Source organism: Bombus huntii, chromosome 10 (genome assembly GCF_024542735.1).
Source record: "Bombus huntii isolate Logan2020A chromosome 10, iyBomHunt1.1, whole genome shotgun sequence".
NCBI classification, from domain to species: Eukaryota; Metazoa; Arthropoda; class Insecta; order Hymenoptera; family Apidae; genus Bombus; species Bombus huntii.
Genome location: NC_066247.1, coordinates 5,734,157 through 5,753,979, shown reverse-complemented (window position 1 = coordinate 5,753,979; position 19,823 = coordinate 5,734,157). Strand labels below are relative to the sequence as shown.

Genomic DNA, 19,823 nt, shown 5'->3' with positions numbered 1-19,823 from the left:
TTATCGATCGAGAAACTAAGGATTGCATGGTTTTTTACGTGAACATCATTATTGCATAACTGTATGATTCAAGTTCTCTCATTCTTTTGAAAATATTTGAAAGGTGTATAGAGACTTTCTAAATAGTGGGGAAGGTAGCTTTGTATTATTCGGATGGAATTAGTATTCTGTGGATAAACCTTCTTAGCATCTGTTTGGTGGCCACGCAATGTTAGATAATAATTTATCGCCATTTTGTCTGTAATACGATTCAAAAAATTCGTTACATCATTTCAACAGACTAAGATATTTGAAAGAATTTTGCAACTAGACTACAGATGTTTATGCATATATTATACAAATTTATAGATGTAATAATGTACAAAATACACGTAATGTTCAAAAATATATAAAATATTCAAACAGTAACTATAAAAAGTGACTGATAAGTGTCAATACTTTAAGGGACGAATCTACACATTAAAATAAGTAAAACACGTCATATGAACTCAAAAACCAAGATACGTAGAGCAAATGTTCATATAATTTTCATTATTTATTTTATTATGTAGATTCATTTTCTGAAATACTAACATACATCTATAAATCACCCTGAATTTGCACATTATATTTGTTATAGTATTTATATATTAATTAATTAAATGCAAGCACAGTAAGGTTCATATTATTTAGTGATACTTTCATATGACTACAAAAGTTAGTATAATAACAATTAAATATAGAACCTGACAAAAAGATGTTTCATTGGAAAATAAGAATATATGCAAATATTTTTTGTAGCCACTGCATACAAAGATATAAATTTGCATAAACATTCGCAGTTTATAAGTTTCTTACTTTTTTGATGATAATTGAATTCTCGTTAATCGATTCAGTTGATACTGTACAAAACATAATATTTATTTAATAATTTATGGAGATACACACATAGTGTACAACATACAAGCCTTGGCATTCATAAAATGCCATTACTTTGTAAAGTAAACTGCACTTTATTTATTTCTTCCCTCTAGAATATTTATATACAATCACACAACTTTGTTTCCTTCACTTTACACTGTTCGCCAAAACAAGTTCATTTAAATACTAAGCGATATGTGGCCCTGCCTGTTTCGTTCAACGCATCGTTGTCCTTATCAAATCCCTCGAGAAAATATGTTTGATAAAATTCTTTTGTATCCTGGTATTGAGTGAAACTTGGGGCCTGAATTAGAATGTGTACAGCGCATAAACATACAAAGTTAAAAGGGTCCAAATCTTCCAGTACTTAGACCCAGGTTATTTTTTCCCCTCTCTCTCTCTAATACAAAGCTGTGTCTACGCGCAATATTCTGTCAAATATTCGGGATTCTGTCAAAAATATTCTATATACAATTAGGGTATGTATAAAAAGAAATCTACGTCTTAAGATTACAAGAAGAAAGATGATCTTTTGTTCCGTTGCCATGTGCGGGAAAGCAACAAATTTTTATCCGTGACACATACCGATTGCTATTTCTGTATCTCCGAACTAAAAACATTACTTATAAAGGATCGATACGAGAACACGCAAGGTGCGTCACGGTAATATAAAACTAAATATTTAGAATCGCATTTAGCGATACTGCCAGCGAACGAAAAAGTTACCTTCTCGTTGTCACAGTGTCGCTATGATTTCTTCATCTACTTATATTTATGCGTTACACAAATATAGATCAATAATTCGTAACGAACATTAGAAAGGCGAGTTAATGTAACTCAATCGAAGATAATATGCAAACGATCCCAAACTTTAACTAGAAAGGAATAAAATGATAATCGAATGTATAGAATTGCTATTGTAACAATATGCCGTGTTAATGATTATTGGTAATCTGGTTAAAGCAATTCTTTCTATTGCTGGGATAGAAAATTGCAGGTGTAAAGCAACTCTGTTTCGTCGCAGGAAATTATTCTCGGAATTAAATTTCTTTACTGTGCCAAAAACACAGAAATAAGTACTATGACGAGCAATACACGGATAGAACTAGCAAACGTATAAAATAGGTACAAGATTTTTTGTGATTTTCATCGCATATCGAACATAGAGATATTAGTCTTATATGTCTATTCGTGGTCTATATTGTAACCTTAAAGGTGGGTCCCGGAACCTCCATCTTGTTACATAAACAAATTTTAACGTGTGGTCCTTGCCTAATAATTCATCATTGCACAATATATCAATCTGCAAAGAGCATCATTAATTAGTAATGCAATATAAATTATGATATGAATTTTTCATAATTTTTACTCACATCCCGATATTTTTCCATTCCATTTAACACTTTCTTGGCAATAAACTTTTTCAAATGTGTAATGGTTGCTTGGGCAGAGCACCTAATAAATCTTCGTTTTAAAGTTTTCAAGCTTGTATTTATGCATTCCAAACATACGTTAACCTGTGAAAACATTTGCTGTTTATAATTATCAAAATTTATTCAAATATAGAGTAAACAATTTTTATCTCTCTTTACCTGCTCATCAGTACGGTGATAGTCTGATTCTGCATGTGCATCAGCTGTTGCTTTTTCTTCCTCAACATCTCCAGCATTTGGTAGGATATCTTTAGGGCAAGGTAAACCTCTGGCTCTATAAAATTCTCTTTCCCTTTTAATTTCATCTGAAGATAAATATACCAGATTAATCGTGTTGTCAGTTATAGAGAATTTTTAAGTTATCTTATCAGTTTTATTAATGGTAAGACAATGCTAACTCTCTTGAAGATCAGGAACTAATTTGTAGACAATATCCTGCATAGTTCTGTCAAAGCTAATATATTGGAGGGGATGTGACTGATGTATGACAATTTGGCATGTTGGACAGGTATGCTTCTCTTCTAAATGTTTTACTAGACAGCTTTTGCAAAATGTGTGTAAACACTCGGTAACAGTAGTGGCATCTATCAAGTATCCCTTGCATATCTTGCACGTTATGTGGCTGTTCAGTGTTTTCAACTTGATTCTCCTCTCCATGGCACTGGTAATCACCATTTAATAAATATTACCTGAGACATCATACAAATGCGATCAGATTTCAATGCTATCAAATCGTTCTAAACCTGTTACTTTATAAGACTAAAATCTTACACAGTAATTCACGATACTATTATTTTCCAAAAAAAAAGAAAAAAAGAAAAGCTCCAAAGTAACTGTTGACATAATGGTACACGAATGACATTATTATAGAAATGGCCAAAATTTGGCAATACGTAAAACTCATAGAATTCGTTCTACTGACACATGGTTTAAATCGTTTAAAATTTGTAAGGAAATGAAATAAAGGTTATTACACAACGATCTGAAGGAGAAAATAAGTACTGAGCTCAGTAAAAAGTGGGTTATCGGATTCTAACCTGAATGTCGAGTGTTAGCACACAATGGCAACTATCACTCGTGTTATTCGTTAGGAAGTTTCATTCGAATGGTCCGTATTATTCTTGGCATTTTTTGTCGTTGAATCGAAGCAAAATGGAGGAATACAAAATTAAACGTTCGACTAAAAACCTGGTAAAAACAACTTAGTGTAAATGTGACTCATGACAACAAAACGAACTGATCTCAGCGCCATCGTTTGTCTTATGGGTTAGCTTATCTCTGGACACGCGGTTTCGTTTGGTGGTGGGGAGTTCTCCAATGCCCTCAATATGTCCTCGATCAATCATAAACTAATTTGTTTATTCGTTTAACCGTGTCGATGCATGCATATCTATTTTTTACGCGCGCGTGACTCGTTTGATTTCAACCTATATTAATTAGAGATACTTGAAAGGATTTTGTATTTGTTTCTTTTCTTAATCGTAAACATTTAATAAATATGAGTTAGTCATACGGTTTTTAGCTTAGTTCATTGTTCAACCTTAATTCAATAATTAATATAGTTTATTAGTTATAATTTAGTTTTCTGCTACGAAATGTTTTTATAACCGATTATTATGTATATAACATTAAAAGAAAAATAGCATTGAAGCAACCTATAGCATTATGATTTTCAGCCCACTAATTACAATAACCTTGGGGAATTTTCTCAAAAATAATAATTTAGTAGTTGCAAAGATTCGATTTAGAATGACGATATATATTTAGATTGTGAAAATTCGTTCGACGTTTCTCAATCCTTCTCAGAATCCCAAGTTTGTAACATCTAAAATTAATAAGAACCATGAAAATTGCAAAAACCATGCGAAAATGTCTGGAAATAATAAATGTAGACATTGAGTAATGTGGGTACAGTTTCCAGTGATTTATTCGAGACGAAACTCACGTTACAATAATAATCCAATATTTATGCAGACTATACATACAATCTACCTTGGTAAATGCTGATTTACTGGCTACCTTTAGGTGCTGGGTAACGAAACGAAAAAGAAAAAGTTGAGAAAAACTTTTAAATAAACAGATCGGTGCTATGTACAAAGAATCTTCTCTCATTTTTGTATATTATTTTCGTTGATCAATTGATTAATCTCCATTCTATATTTTACACGTATCTCGCCTCATTCGTTCTATAATAATACAAAAAAAAAAAAAAAAAATAGTGTTAACGACATCCTAAAATACATCCTAAGTAACAATATACAGAGAAATAAATTATCTACTACTAAGCACCTCTCGCATGCACCATTTATACATCTTTATGCATTTTACATCCACGTGGACGATGCAATGAATTTTCTCTCCATCATCTTCTTCTCTATCTTCTTTTTTTCAATTCCTTCTTCTTCTTATTTTTTTTTTTTTTTAACATTTGTCATGTGCAAAATTGTCTTCCGTCGTATTGTCAAGAAACTGTACAATATCCTTTGAATCGTTCTCGTCCCTCCTCGACGAAGACACTCCCGTTCGGATCACAACGTAGAAACTCGCGTATTAAAAAAAAAAAAAAAAAAAAGACGATTAAAAACTCGACGAATCGTATCATTCACTTACAATCTACAATCTTCTTCCATCTTTCTACAAAAATTCGAAGATTCGCGCTCGTTGTCCACTAGAGTCCATTCACGTAGAAACGCTAACATAATACATATCATTATACTTTAATAACCGAGTTCGAGCTATGTTACAGAGAAACGTACAGGTTTTATTAATTGACTAGTTACAAACACTTTTCGAGATGATCCTGTAAATCAGGTATCTCTTCTGTGCAAACCTGATGCACCATATACATATATATGTACGTGTTTCTTCTTCTCTTCATATTAACGAATACAAGAAGCCCTGGCGGAACTTTCCTTCCATCTCCTCTCTCTCTCTCTCATTCTCTTTTCATTCATCTTCCCAAGGCACTTATCAATGGCACGGTAGTATAACATGTACAAAATTGGACGTGAATATTTTGTAAGAAATTTTGTTCTTTATTATATATCTCACGCTTCGGCTGCCATAGTAGTTCAGGTGTGCAGCAAAAGTCTTCGATACGATTCTGTTACGACAGAAACCTGAGAAACGCGTGTACGTGAATCACGTGGAACAAACGCTCGTTCCATAATAGTAATCGATTTCCCAGGATATAAAGATAACAGGAAAATAAATACAATGTTGTTCGTAAGAAAATCAGTCTCCTCGAAGGCCGGAGTTTTCTTCCTCGATCGTTACTTTCTTCCTTCTTCTTTTTCTTCTTCCTTAAATTCTACGGAATACGCGCTAAACAATTCAATACTGATTTATATTATTTGGCGTGTTCGCTAGGTCAGTCGGTAGATCGACTTTCGTTCACCAGCGTTCTTCGACTATAAAATAGCTTTCTCTTCTTCGTGATCTTCGTTCGTTCTCTTCTTCGCATCTGACCCCTCGTCCTTCTCGTGCTTCTATCTTCTGCGCTTCTTTCGTTCGTTGTCCATTCCGGATCTTTCTCAGAGTTTTTACACAATCTTCGGCGAAAACCGATCGTTCGTGGGATTTTCACAGTAGGTAAGGGAATTTTTCTTCGCCCTCGTCGTCGTCGGCTTCGCTGGACTCTTGACTGGACGGCGGCGTGTCTAGCTGCGGGAGGCCAAGGTCCAAGTATTCCTAAAACGATACGTTACATCGTTCCTTAAATTCCAAACACATTAGGATTATTTTGAATATAACTGAGATTCGAAGATTGGAAGAAATAATCGAACGACCGAGTAATCCTCGCGCAAGGCAAACGAATGATTATGTAAATCATTGAAGCTTGGAAATTCTCTTCTGCTTGAAAGGAACTTCAAAATCTCAGTCTCGGTTTTCAGAGAATATTTCGAGTTTCTTACCTCGTTCGCAGTTATCGTTAATATCCTATCGAGATCCTCGACCAGTTCCCCAAACATTGGTCGTTCGTTAGGCTGGTAACTCCAGCAATCCCTCATCAACATGTATCTGCAACGTTGTTTCGTTTTATTAGTATCGCGTATTAGTATTCCGTCACGATGAAAAACGCATGGTAAATTGTAAAAGTTGCATTTACATTTCGATGGAGCAACACGGTGGTTTCTCCATTCGATGGCCAGTTCTTAGCAACTGGAACAATTTTTCTACGGATGGTACGGACGGATATGGGGTACCACCCAGTGTCATGATCTCCCACAACAGAATCCCGTACGACCATCTGAAACATTACGACGATAGACTCAAATTAGTCAACGAATATAAATGATACCAGTGTTAGGGACACTTTGTTAGACGCTATCAGATTCATTCGATTTTATACTTTCGAAAAGATAAATAATTCTTTACAACAAATGAATATTTATCCAATTACTAAGAATATTTCTTATACTCACACGTCGGACTGAGTGGTATAAACTCGATGGAAGAGAGCTTCGGGTGCCATCCACTTAACCGGAAGTCTTCCGTCTGTGGTTTTCCTGTAGTAGTCGTGACAGTGTATGTCTCTAGCGAGACCAAAGTCAGCGATCTTCAAAACATATTCATCACTGACTAAAACATTCCTGGCAGCCAGATCCCTGTGGATACACCTTCTGCTCGCTAAATATTCCATCCCTCTAGCTACCTGATAGGCGAACGATACTAGGTCCTTTTGGGTGAGAGTCTTTTTCTCTTTTGGTTCTTGGCCAATGGTCGGTTCGTATCCAGAGGAAGGTCTGTGATCCCGTAGAAAATCACGAAGGTTTCCATGCGGAGCGAATTCTACGACCACGTACAATGGCCCGCCTTGTGTACAGGCTCCTAACAGATTGATTATGTTCACGTGCTTGCCGATCATCTTCATCATCTCCATCTCAGATACCAAGTCCATCATTTCCGCGTCGGTATGACCCTCTGTGGAGAAATTAGTCACTGGGTAATTAGGTCAAATGATTGGTGTGTAATTGGCGATTAGATTTTTTGCATAGATTAGAATTATTTTTAGATAGTTTTGATGAAAATCGAATGAAAAAGGAGTTCGAGCGAGAAAGAATGAAAAACGTGAAGAAGGAGCGAATCTAGCAAAATCATAACGAGGAATTCAAGCAACTTCGAACGATCAGAACGAAGCGTCGGATAAAGCGTCTACCTTTCAGCATCTTCACAGCTACGACGCAAGGAATCCCGGGTTTTCCAGTATTTGTTTGCGCCCTCACGACTTTTCCAAATGCGCCTTCGCCCAGGGTGTTTCCCAAAGTCAAATGTTCTCGTGGCAACTCCCAAGCACTGTCCACCGGAAGTTCGTACTCCGAGATACTTCCTCCATTGCTGTCCTCCGCGGCGACAGTCGATTTTTGTTTCTCGATCTTCACCACGGGCATCAGCAACGGTTCTTGAACGTTCTGCGCGTTTACTAAGTTCTGCTTCTCCACGATCACTTTCTTCGTCCATTGAGTCACGACTGCGGCACGTGCCGTCTCTATGGCCAGCAGCTTCTTCATTTTCTCGCGTTTCAGACGATGGAAAATGTATATTACCACCACCACGCCCACGGCGAAGAAGATGAAGAGGACAGCGGCGAGAACGTTCACGAGAATTTGTGGTTTCGCTGTCAATGGTATTCCATGGTCCTCCAAAGCTGGAGAACGAAGAAATGTTTATTAGAATTGGGGACGATGGACAGACGAAAAGGCAAGATTGTTATAAGGTGTTTGAGTATGCAAATTTCTTGGTATACGTTTAGAATACTAGAGATACTTTTTTAATTTTATAGAGAAATTTTTACTGTTTCTATTTTTAGGCAGAACGCGATAATCTTCTTGCAAATATAGCAAGATGATGAAGTTATTAACGTTAGGAAGCTTATTGGACAATTTTGAGAAAGAGCAGAATCCATTGCAAAGATGTCAATTATATCTCCTTCTAAACATAACTAAGGAACAAAACTAAGGAAAAGGGATTTTTATTATTACAAAAAGTTTTAAGTACATTCGACTACTCGGAGATAGGCACTGCTGAAGGTTTCTCCCAACGCGTTCTGCGCTATGCAGGTGTACCACCCCTCGTCCTTCTGTGTCACGTTGTATAGCTTCAGTACTTCTGGATTGTCCGCGCCTTCCGCCTGTTGGAAAGAATTCAGTAGGATTTAGAGAAATGGAGGATTACAGCTTCGTTGCTTTGAGTAGGAGATGATTTAAGTAAGGGGATGATTTAGCAAATGGTTGTACGTAAGGTTGTCTTCGATTTTAGTTATGGCATAGTTTCAGTTTAAAGAACTACAGAGAAATGATCTTCTTTATAAATATGAAGCTAACTGCAATTGAATGAAAAATAAGCGATTCTGATACTTGAAAACGTACAAAGATAGCTTGTAAATAAAATGAAATTTACTTGCAATCTTATCATACTGTGCAATTTAGATCTTCTGATGAAAGTAATATTCTGTTCCATAATTCTCATAGCTTTCATAGCAATGAGAAGAATAATACTATGTTTAAAATGCAAAACTGACGCTTATGTAATAGTAGCTCAGACTTTAACAGAACCAATGCAAAATCGAAGAACATCGGATAAGAAAAAGTTAAAGTTAAAGAAAGTGTTATTAGGATCGTAAACAAGGAAACTTGAAAAATAGCTTTAGCGACATTTAAACTTTAAATTAATTTTGATCTATTGACGACACAAGAAGCGGAAGCGTATAAACGAAAATAAGAGTGTGTTGCATGCAATTTCAAGTAGTTCTACGTGCCCACCTTGACCTCCACCCGGAAACTTTGATTGGTTTTGTTGACAGTGTCGAAAGACGTGTGATAACCGTGATACCATTCGAGATGACGATGCGCGTCCGACAGAACCTCGCAGGTCATAGTAACGTTGCCTCCTATCAGAACGGTCGTGTTTCTTGGAGGCCTGGTCAGTATCGGCCGATGTTTCACGCTCTCTACAGGAAAAATAGACCCAACCACCTTTTTTACCAAGCTCCAGTGTATCAGAGAATAGAAAGAGATGAAAAGAAATCTCTCGAGATCAAGCTATTGCATCAAACTTGTATTACAGAGATCGAATATTAATAATAACGATTATAATTATTTTCATGGTTTAAGGAATTCTATGATTATATTTCTAAGATTTCGAGAATTAAGGTTGTACAATTTTTCTCATCATTTTTAAAGATTCTCAAAGACATTCAAATAATTTAAAATTAATCAAGAACGAAGAAAATTTAAAGAAATTTTGTGCGCGTTTGTGTGGAATATTAGTTAGTTCGAGTACTTTTTAATTCATTAAGAAGCAAGGAATGAAATAACACGTAAAAAATGTCTATTACATCATGTCAGTTTCTTCTATTACGATCTTTCTACAAGTAAGCTTGATCTCAAGAGACCTCGATCGTCGAATATCGAAGAAACAGATCGGAAGAAAAAAGAAGATAGAATACAGCAACATGACATTATTAAAACGTAAAAAAAGAACAAAATGAAACAATCCACGTGGCAGCACCTGAAATACCAAACGGCACATGTTTCCTTCACCGTATCGTTAGTCACTAGGATATTATTTAAAAATCGCCGCAGACAGTTCACATATCACCAGAATCCCTTGGAATCTGTCTTGTTTTACATAAAACCTTGTATACATTATTATACATAATCATTTTATACAAGTAGTGTTTAATTAAAAATCAAGAATTAGAGCGATAATTAAAGATCCATGGAGAAGACACAAGAACCTCCACCACCTAAACAATATGTACAGTTCTTATTCGAAAGTGGAGAATTAAAGCGATGATTATGAATCCATCGAGAAGACACAGGAACCTCCACCATCTAAGCAATCCGGTCTGTCTGTACCTGAAGAAGAATGCCGGTCGGTGAATTCTCCTGGTCACCAGGGTACTCGACTACTTTCAGCCATTGTATATACGGTTCGAGATCGGACACGATCGGACACTTGAACGTCACCGTGCTGTTCACCGCCGCGGTTACGTTCTTCGGGAAATCCACGTTGATGTATGGTTTATGAGGGAAACGCTCTATAGATGCAATGAAAATTCACGACTGTTTAATGTCGTGATCCCTTCTTTTCTATGCTAGGCGGTCGTTGGAAATTTCTCATCGATAGTATTTCCAGCGGAGCACGTTTATGTTAATCATGGCTAGACTGTGGATATTTATACTTAATTTAAAAAATAAAACCCCAGTAGAGAATTGTTTTACTCAGTAAAAATTACACTCTCAATGTATCAAATTGCTCATAAATGTATAAAGATCCGCAGTTTATTTATGACAATCTAATGTGCTGATTCCTTTCGTCGAGCGAAGAACGTGTAGCAAGCGATAATGTAAAAAGATATGGAATTTTTAGAAACTTTCCTTTAGAAATGTTCTTCTTTTATGCAACGCGATCGCTGGAAATTTCTAATCGATGGCATTTCCAGTGAAAGATGGATGGTAGATAGTAACGTGAGAAATGTTATGAGATTTGATAAGTTTGCAATGATCCAACATCGTGATTCTTTTCTTCGTGCTACCCGGTGTCATAGGAATCTTTCAATGGTTGGTATTTCCATTGGAGAAGGTGCAAATGGTAATTTAAAATCATTTGACCGAACATAGAAATTGCACAGTGATTAATGGTCGTTAATGTCCTTCTTCGAAATATCCTTCTTCGATTGTTATCGTTGATTGTTACTGTTCCCAATGAAAAATAGGTGCAAATTGTATGGGTTTAAGAAACCTTCTTTCTTTACATAATCACTGAATATGTCGTAATATTTTCCATTGAAGAACGTATAGCAAATGATAATATAAAACGATATTGCGAAATTTAGAAACTTCCTGGTCACTGAATACCGCGATTCTTTTTTCATTTTAAAACCTACAACATCGTTCCACTGCAGCTTACTTCGTTTATTCTAACTTCGTCGCAGCTAATTCAACAAAAGCTAACTAACAGAAAACACAAATTTTTGCTTCCCCATTGTACTATCGTTCCCCGAATTGCTTTAATGAAAAGAAAACAGACGAGAGATCTTTCCAATAAATAGAAGAAAAAAATGAGACACTCGTTTACTCACTGACAATTTCAAGGCTACATTCGCTTTCCCATTATACATAGCATCCTTCCAATAAATAAGAAAAAAGAAAAATAAATAAAAAGCACGATGCACTGAACGCGGCTCACTGACAATTTCAACATTACACTTTACTTTTTCATTTCAACGTTACTCTTACTTCTCCATTACGCTGTACGTTTTAGTAAATAGAAAGATAAAAAATACGATACTCACCGACAATTTCAACTTTGGACGTGCGATTGATGCATCCCAGCTCGTTGCACACCACGCAAGTGTAATTGCCGCTGTCTTCAGGCACTAGATCCTCCAATCTAAAGGTCCACTTAGACATAACCACCGTGCCAAGCGTTCTTTTTGGTTCTTCGTTGTTCTTGTACCATGTGATGTTCGGCCTTGGGTTGCCAAAGCTTGGACACCGTAAACGTAACATGTTGCCAGCAGGTTTCACGACCACGTTTGGCATCTCTACGCTTTTATTGAACGACGGTGCTCGTACGGGAGCGGTGTTGTTGTGTTCACCGGCTGTTTCGTTCTCCAGTTTCTCGTTGTCCAGGTCGACCTCCGCGTTTTCGCTTTCCAGGTGCAACGATCGCGTTTCTGGCAAATCTGTGACACCGAGATTCGTGTTCTCTTTCATTCAGAATTAATTCGACAAATTAACTGGAGGATCTAGAATTGACTCGTTTAAAAGAAAAGATAGCAGCGTTAGGTTAAACTTGTAATACTTGAAAAGGGACTTTTGGAAAGGGAAGAAACATTGATTGGAATTTCGCATTAAAGGGAGTGGATTTTTTAAGTAATCTGACTTCTTCAAGTTTACGGATGATACAATGCAGGAAGAGCGAAACGAAATTATTTCTACGAATTCCTAAATTATTTAAAACCAAAGGTTTCCAAAGATATTTTGAAGCTGTTTGGAATTTTTAGAGATTTCCAACGATATGAAGGTGATTTAGAATTAACTGACGAAAGGGGCGCAGGATAGGTAACGTTATTATCCTTTTGCAGAGCTAAGGAATATTATTATCGATTCTTGCGCTATCACTTTCAAATTATAAATAACAAATTACGTAGAAAATGTAACTAATAAGCGATCGCGGATTTTTAATCAAATTTTGTTTGATATCGTCGATACAAAGTACGAACAACTGTCCAAGGTTGAAAAGCGAAGAAAATCCGAGTACTAACTTCTCGCTTCGATTTCCAATTCGTTCGTTTCCTCCTCGTGTCTTTCCAGTCTCTCGGTTTCGTGCTGGTATTCGTCGTTCTGCAACAATTCTATTCGTATCGTCACGTTCCTCCATTCGTTCGTCATGTTTGATCCAACCAGGCAACTGTACGAATCTGCGTCCTCGGGCTCGATGTACTTGAACCTCAGCGTCTGTTTCATTAATCGAATTCTTGGCGACGATGGTCGGAAAATATCGTCGCCTTTGTACCAAATCGTCTCCGCGTTCGAACTCGACGAGCATCGTAGGATCAGCTTCTCACCGATTGACACAATCACCGTGTCGGGATGATTCAGATCTGTGAAACGAAGACAATTCATATTTCATATTTTTTATTAAAAAAAATTCATATTATCATTTATTTATTATTAGGTCGCATTGGTAAAAGTAGCCTTGATACAAAATTATGTCAGGTTTGAATACATAAAATACGAAATAAAGTTCATTATATTATTCTTTTAGTTATCGTTGCGAAAGTCATTACATCACTGTGGAAAAAATGTAGCATAAAGTAGGAATTTTAAAATAAAATTGTAAAACCAGTCAATTTGAGTGGCGTGGTAGTTCTAGCGTTAATTGTATCGAGCGATGTAATTCGAAGTTTCGCAATGAAATTACAAGCTTGTCGTACGACGATGCGAAGATCGTTAGGTATCTCTTCAGCAAAACACGTGAAAGCTGTATTAATGGGATTCTATCCAGATTATTTAGCGCCACAGACGCGAAACATGGCTCGTAGTACGCTTCCTCTGTACCAAGTTCACGAAAGATAAACCGACAGCTTTCGCTACTTGGCAGCCTAACGCGGATTCTAATTCGATTCTTCCGCGAATCGTGGCTGTAATAAACGCCGCTAAAATTGCGCCAAAGTATCGCAATTCGATATTTCACGTCGATTCTCTTAGCTACGCACAACTCACGCGTAGAATCCTTTATTTAGGAAAGCAATTCTCCATTGCGATGCGTACTTAATAGCGGACACATGGTATCTTCACAGAAGGGACGTTCTGAAAATGATCCGCCAAACAAATGCCAAACGAAGGATAACGCGACCTTCTGAATTTTTGCATCTCAGTTTGATCTTCGCTGAGTCGTAATTGGCGTCTTTTTAAGAAGCAACATACGTATATCGTGTTGTGTGTTAATTAAAAACCACTACTTCTAATTCGAGGACGCAGTACCATTTTTGGAAAACTTCAATTCTTCCAAGAATCATTTTCTTTCTTATTTAGAGCGTCTACGAGTAAGCCGTGGATTTTTATGGATTTCTGAGAAATGTAAGATTAATCAACGAAGTTACGAACGTTCGAAAGATTTTTAGAATAATTATCATCGATACACAACATTTTAAACACGTTTCTCTCAGGTCTGTTATTTTTCAACACGGCGTTCACGGTACCATGAAATCTACTCGACCAATTGGCTCAAGATTTGGTGTGAATCTTCCACGCGTGTATCGCTATAGTCTGAACAAGAACAAATTCCATACCTTCCTTTTTTTCTGTTTATTTAAGCCTTTGAATGTTAAAGAAAAATGGAGAAGATCGACGATCGAACTTCATAGGGTCGTCGTTCTTTTAATTATCGACTTTTTGCTTTCGTCCTAGTTTCGTGATACAGTCAAACTCATCCTAATTAACGATCTCCTTGAGTTTCTTATTTTAAACGAGTAGAACGACCGCAATCGTGGACTCCATGAGACGAGGTCCTTTTGCCAATTGCGTACGAGGGCATACAATGCCGTCAATTTTAATTTCTTCTCGACAAGAAAAATGACACATGCTATTGACATATGCAAAAATATACTCTGCAAGTTTCATTGCAAACACTGTTACAGTTTTCTTTGTAAAAAAAAAAAATCAAACAATCTAACAGGAGTATCCTCTTGGCCAAGTTAGAAACAAAGAAAGCTCAAGCAATAAAAAGACCTGCAATTAATATACAAAGACCAAAGTCAAACCTGAAATTCACTATGCTATACTACGATATATTATATCAGGTTATTTATCGTGTTATACAGTATATTAATATCACGTCATATTTCCCTATATTTCATTACAATTATGTCAAACGTGCACGTTTGTAACAGAGATCGTACCAGACTTTGAATCTCGTTGCGATAAACAAATAATAATAATAATATACAGCGTGCAAGAGGAATATTTGACGAGGATTCTTTCAGTATTACGTATTCAGAAAAATACGAATTTCCATTAACTGCAGTTTTAGCTGTTTGAAACTTCCTAGTCAGATCGACAGCTATTTACGATATGCGCTTCGTCTCTACCACCGATTCATCAATCATATCCTTTCTCCGCCTCCGAGGAAACCTCGATCATCGATCGTAACCGCTTCCAGTTGTCACAACAACCTCGTCCTAGTTATCGTCGACTCGTTAACCGCGGTTAATGGATATTAACCGCAATTTCAGAAATTTATTTTCTCCATCCTCTGCTAATATTCAATTACACGGGCTTCGTTCACTGTAACAAATTGTCGATCGATTTCTCTTATAAATTGATGGCTCGAGCCTTGTAATTATTAGTTCTGCAACGATTTTTCTAGAATTACAGCTCACGTAGATGAGAAGTAATTGCCCGATATCGTCGTGCCGCGCGATCATCATAGCCTTTTAATCCATTTTATCTTCGATCGTTGGTAATTAAATCCTTCGGGCGGCGTGATAGATTTAATTGAAATTAAATTTTCGACGATACGACGATCGAACGATAACGTATCGATTCTCGCGACATCGAGTGCATCGTTGTTGCTAAGATTTAACAACTGTTTTTATTCTACGGTCCGATGGAATTTCTTTGGTCTTGTAATATATTACAGCAAGGTGGTGGTTGTTCCTTTACTCCTGCCAGTAAAACATATCAGTTTTAATCCTTAGGATATTTTATTGCTCGTTCAATAATACAGCTTGTCGAGAATATTTGTAACTGAAAAATGATGTTCGCTGGCGTTTCATTACTCAGTTTCATAGATATCATTTGTCATACGACTCTGTTCTCTTCTATTTCCTTCATCGTTTACCATATCCTGACGGTGTGTTTCATTCCACCCAATACTTTTTCGTTATTGACTGATGCCAATCTATGTAATGCGTTGTTTTATTTAATTAAAGGAATACGTTCTCGCCATTAAACAGATATCACCACGTCGGTTACGTTACTGGAACACGTACCAACGCTTACTAACGAATCAATTAGAATCTGCTTCGATCTGCTTCTACAAATTTATTCAACCGTAAGAATAAACGACTTCAAACTCGACAGGAAATTTCAAAGAGTAACGCGTTTAATCTCGCTTTTCTCAAGAAACAGAAGGCCCCCGATAGACTTTCTTCGACCCTGGAACTTCTCTCGTTGATATTCCTGCAACGCAGATTTTTATTTCCGCGATACCTTACACCGATTTCCACCACCTTACATCAAAAATCGATAACAAAATAGAAGGCGTGAAATACAATTTTCCGTTTTAATCGCAAGCGTGAACCGCTGACACGACGATCGCGCGATGCAAAATCGGTCAGCGTCGTTCCTCGATTTCTCAACCTTGAACATCGATTGAACTTCGGCGCGACCGGAGAGCCGTGGACTTGGCTCGGTTCGAGCTCTTTCTCTTTCGAGAATCTGGTCACGGGGAAACGTTTACCAGGTCGACCCATTCATGACATTTGGGCGATCGAGGTATCGCCATTTGGACGTTGGCCAGGCGAGAATCGCGACACTGTCCCTTCCGACGTTTCATCTGGAACCACGTCCTATCGTGTCCTCTTCCTCTCCGTTCGTTTGCGTCGACGTCGATCCGTTCTCTCTTCCCCGTCAGTAAAACGCGTCTAACTAAATTTAGAGATCTGTCGAGGGTGTCTGTGCCGATCCTCTCGTCTCCGCCACGGGTCGCGCCATCGTTTCGAATAGAACGTCTGTTCGCGCCTTTCAAGTGCGACGATGCCGATGGAATTATGTTAATTATCGATTATTAATCGCTAATTCGATATCAGATGTATACACGTTTTATACGCTGTTATACTGTTTTATATTTTTTAAAACACTTTGCATCTCGTTCGTTTCGTTGTTTTCGTTCGTATTTTATTAGTTGCTAACTCTTGGTAATTAGGTTCTATTTAACTACTCGTTACGAAACTCTTCGAAGCAAACAGTAGCTTTCTCGCTCTTTCTATCAGGCACCTTGAAAGACAAAATAGCGTAACCAAAGTGAGGCAAGGATGGTTGTATTTGTAATAAAATTGCAGCTTCTACTTGAGTATTTAGCTATCATTCAGTCGATTACTTATCGGTCGTAAAGCGAAATAAAATCAAATAATCGTAGGAAGAATTTGAATATTTCGTCTTAATTTAACTATCACGTGGCATGAAACTATCATCGGTATTCGACTGAGTGAATTTCGACACGTCGAATCTACTTGTTTGAACGTCGGACGATCATGACGAGAACGTACCAAGTGTTCTCGAGGTACGTACATTTAACATTTATATTTCTCAACATATTTTTCTCCATTAGTATCTGTCATTTTACCGATTTCATATGTTTTACACCTATTAGAAATTTCAATCGATCGATATCGACGTTAAACGTCCGCACAATTCTACCTTTGGAAACGGACAATTTTTCCAAAAGTCGCGTTTTATTTACCAAAATGGCAAACCGTGTATCCTGCTCGATGCTACTCAGTCTCCTGACATACCTTTCAATGGCCACCCTAACTATTTCAATTAACGTCGATCTCGAGCGATAAACATGGAAATCGTCGTTTTAATAAATTCCGGTTGCTCCGTCACAGCTACGAAATTAGCCAATTTGCCTAATTTACGTCGTTACAACAGCAACAGTCGCGAATACCTTGCAAAATGCTCGAAACGTGTCTGCAATTAGCCACGTTGAAAGACTATTTATCATCTGGTCTTTAGAAGCATAGAACGAATTCCATCTCGCCCACCATTTCCTGGAGTCGATGTTGCTGCGCTTCGTAGCCGCAGCTACTCCAGTTGCATCTTCGTCTCCTTGCTTTCTCCGTTTCTTTTGTCTTATCTCCAAACATCCTCGGCGTTCGTGTACAAACGACTAATTGTCCGTGAGAGCTCTCTTTTCCCTCGACGGAAGTTCATCGAGTTTATTGTCTTTGCGAGTTCCGTTCCCGCTTCTTTTTTCGGACACGCGTCCTCACGTGCTGTACTTGATGCCTCGTGGACGTTCTCCGATTGTTTGACCGAGGAGACACCACACGAGCAAACAGACGACTCGTTACTTACGTAGCTTGTTCGCTGCTTCTCAATGTCCAAGCGAGCGTTTTATTTTATCTTCGGATATTCGGATAGTTTCCGGTTTGCGCATTGAAATCTTCGAATGGAAATAGGATCTTCCCTTTACTTTTCTCTGTTTCTGCGTCTGAAAATTGCTTCGTTGCGTGGATCGTTGATTCTCGTATTTTCTTCTCTTTCTTTCGGTTCTCCTATTAAATCTGCAAATAACGTTCAATACGCAGTCACTGCCATTGATACTCGGACGTTAAGTTCTATTGCTTTTTTCTTCAAATCGAACGCAGCAACTCGAGCTTCTTTCTCGACAAGTTCGAAGGATTATTTTAGCAGGCGAAGCGTAAAAGAAATTTCGAAAACGTTGCGATTGGTCGGAATCGCGAACGGGACAGCAAAGATCGTTTTTTATATCTTTTTTTATCTGGGTCCGTAAAAAGAATTTAAGCGATACATTTTGAAGGTTCGCGCTGATTTGTATGGGCGCTGAAAATTTCATTGTTTCGTCTTGGCAATAAAATTATATTGGTCAGGCGTGATTAAGAGAAGTTGTTTAATTGTCACAGTCCAGCGGGGAATTAAAAAAATCCTCGATATCTTATCTTCTTTGCTTAATAATATAAGGAAAATTCTTATTACTAAACGTTATTTTTATCTCAGATAATTTCTGTAATACATAGCGCATAGTAATCGATGAGATATCAAAATTGTTAGAAAAATCGATCGGAAGACTTTCGAAAGTGTGAGAAATAGAAAATATCGATTATTGACTGGTAGAACGAAGTTCGATTTCTGCGTATGACATCACGCGCGCAGCCATCTGTTTCGTTCCAGGCGCCACGAATAGCTACAAACATTCCGAGAGGCTTCTTTGTCTTTTCTCTCGATCCTCTCCTTCCTCCTTTACATTTTCGTCAAAGCTCGCTGCTTCTGGCGGGTTTACTCGGACGAAAGGCCATCCGCGAATACGAGAATCGTTGTAAACAATTTCTGGCGAGCGACTCGAACCTCCATTTTCTTTAATCCTTTGACTGACATCGTTGTGTCATATGCGGTCACAATAGTTTGAAGTTGCGTTTGAAATTAAATCGTTCAACTCTGATTTGTGTTCTGTATTTTATACTGGGAAGATCGTTCTTGATATTAAACACAAAATAAAATATGCAGGTAGCGAGGAAATTTCCTAATAAAATAAAATAAAATAAAATCCACCAGCTTCGTCAAATCTTAATTCGACGATTTTTTATTTTATCCAGTACGTACCATTAACAATATTTCAATGGGCAAATTCAAATTAAATATATTCTGGTTGCCAATCTTCTAAAAATAGTCTTTACGATACTTATCTTGGCAAATTGAAATGTACAAAATGCAAATGGACATTAGCTATTTTTAAAATCAATTGTATCCCGATACAATTTTATTCTACGTTTTATACGATGAATTGTCTTGACGAGGAAACTAAAACCACAGAATGGGAGTGGAATATTTTTTTAGGGTCGATTAGTCTGTTCGAATTCTATTTTGCGTTTTATATTTCACCGGATAAATATCGTTCTGCGTAATGATATTTCATCCCGACGTCAGTCTCTTCAATTTTCAAGATAATTCACAATAATTCTTGCTCGACGTCGGAATTAACAATTGCATAGTAGGCAGCAAATTCGATGATTGATCGCGTGTATGATCTACATAGCTAGAATAGGACGTGAGAAATCATAGTGATTTCGTTTGGGGAGCACTAGCCATTTAGTTAAATGGCAGGGACCTAAATATCCCTCGTTTGTCCACGCGAGCGAGCTTCCACGTTTATTTATTCGTGTCTGGGGTGAGACATGCACCCTTTTACGGTACCATTATGCGGTGGCCCGACTTTTCTTCCATTTTCCCCTTT

The 19,823-nt window shown here is 37.3% G+C and overlaps 2 protein-coding genes across 7 annotated transcripts in view; both read right to left on the bottom strand.

Annotated features, from left to right (window-relative positions):
- Positions 1-879: 879 nt before the first annotated feature.
- Positions 880-3,596, bottom strand: LOC126870100 (polycomb group RING finger protein 3). The gene is made up of 5 exons (XM_050627566.1): positions 3,371-3,596; positions 2,732-3,022; positions 2,493-2,638; positions 2,274-2,417; positions 880-2,203 (listed from the first exon to the last, which is right to left on the bottom strand). The coding sequence occupies exons 2-5, from the start codon at positions 3,006-3,008 to the stop codon at positions 2,078-2,080; spliced, it is 693 nt and encodes a 230-aa protein (XP_050483523.1). The 5' UTR covers positions 3,009-3,022; positions 3,371-3,596; the 3' UTR covers positions 880-2,077.
- Positions 3,597-4,233: 637 nt separating this feature from the next.
- Positions 4,234-19,823, bottom strand: part of LOC126870037 (fibroblast growth factor receptor homolog 1-like) — a 110,057-nt gene continuing 94,467 nt past the window's right edge. For all 6 annotated transcript variants that reach the window (XM_050627402.1, XM_050627399.1, XM_050627401.1 and 3 more), the window contains 9 exons: positions 12,607-12,945; positions 11,632-12,024; positions 9,095-9,282; positions 8,331-8,463; positions 7,492-7,980; positions 6,758-7,256; positions 6,442-6,582; positions 6,248-6,353; positions 4,234-6,023 (listed from right to left, as the gene is read on the bottom strand). In XM_050627402.1, the coding sequence (XP_050483359.1) occupies positions 5,916-6,023; positions 6,248-6,353; positions 6,442-6,582; positions 6,758-7,256; positions 7,492-7,980; positions 8,331-8,463; positions 9,095-9,282; positions 11,632-12,024; positions 12,607-12,945 (2,396 nt within the window). In that variant the 3' untranslated portion in view covers positions 4,234-5,915. The remainder of the gene's footprint in view (positions 6,024-6,247; positions 6,354-6,441; positions 6,583-6,757; positions 7,257-7,491; positions 7,981-8,330; positions 8,464-9,094; positions 9,283-11,631; positions 12,025-12,606; positions 12,946-19,823) is intronic.

Bases quoted from the DNA above. Each gene is read 5' to 3' on its own strand.
- LOC126870100 (XM_050627566.1), bottom strand. From the start codon at position 3,008: ATGGTGATTACCAGTGCCATGGAGAGGAGAATCAAGTTGAAAACACTG. The intron at 2,639-2,731 runs GTTAGCATTGTC...ATTTATCTTCAG, and splicing joins AGTTCCTGATCTTCAAGAGA to ATGAAATTAAAAGGGAAAGA. The intron at 2,204-2,273 runs GTGAGTAAAAAT...TGCTCTTTGCAG, and splicing joins GAATGGAAAAATATCGGGAT to ATTGATATATTGTGCAATGA.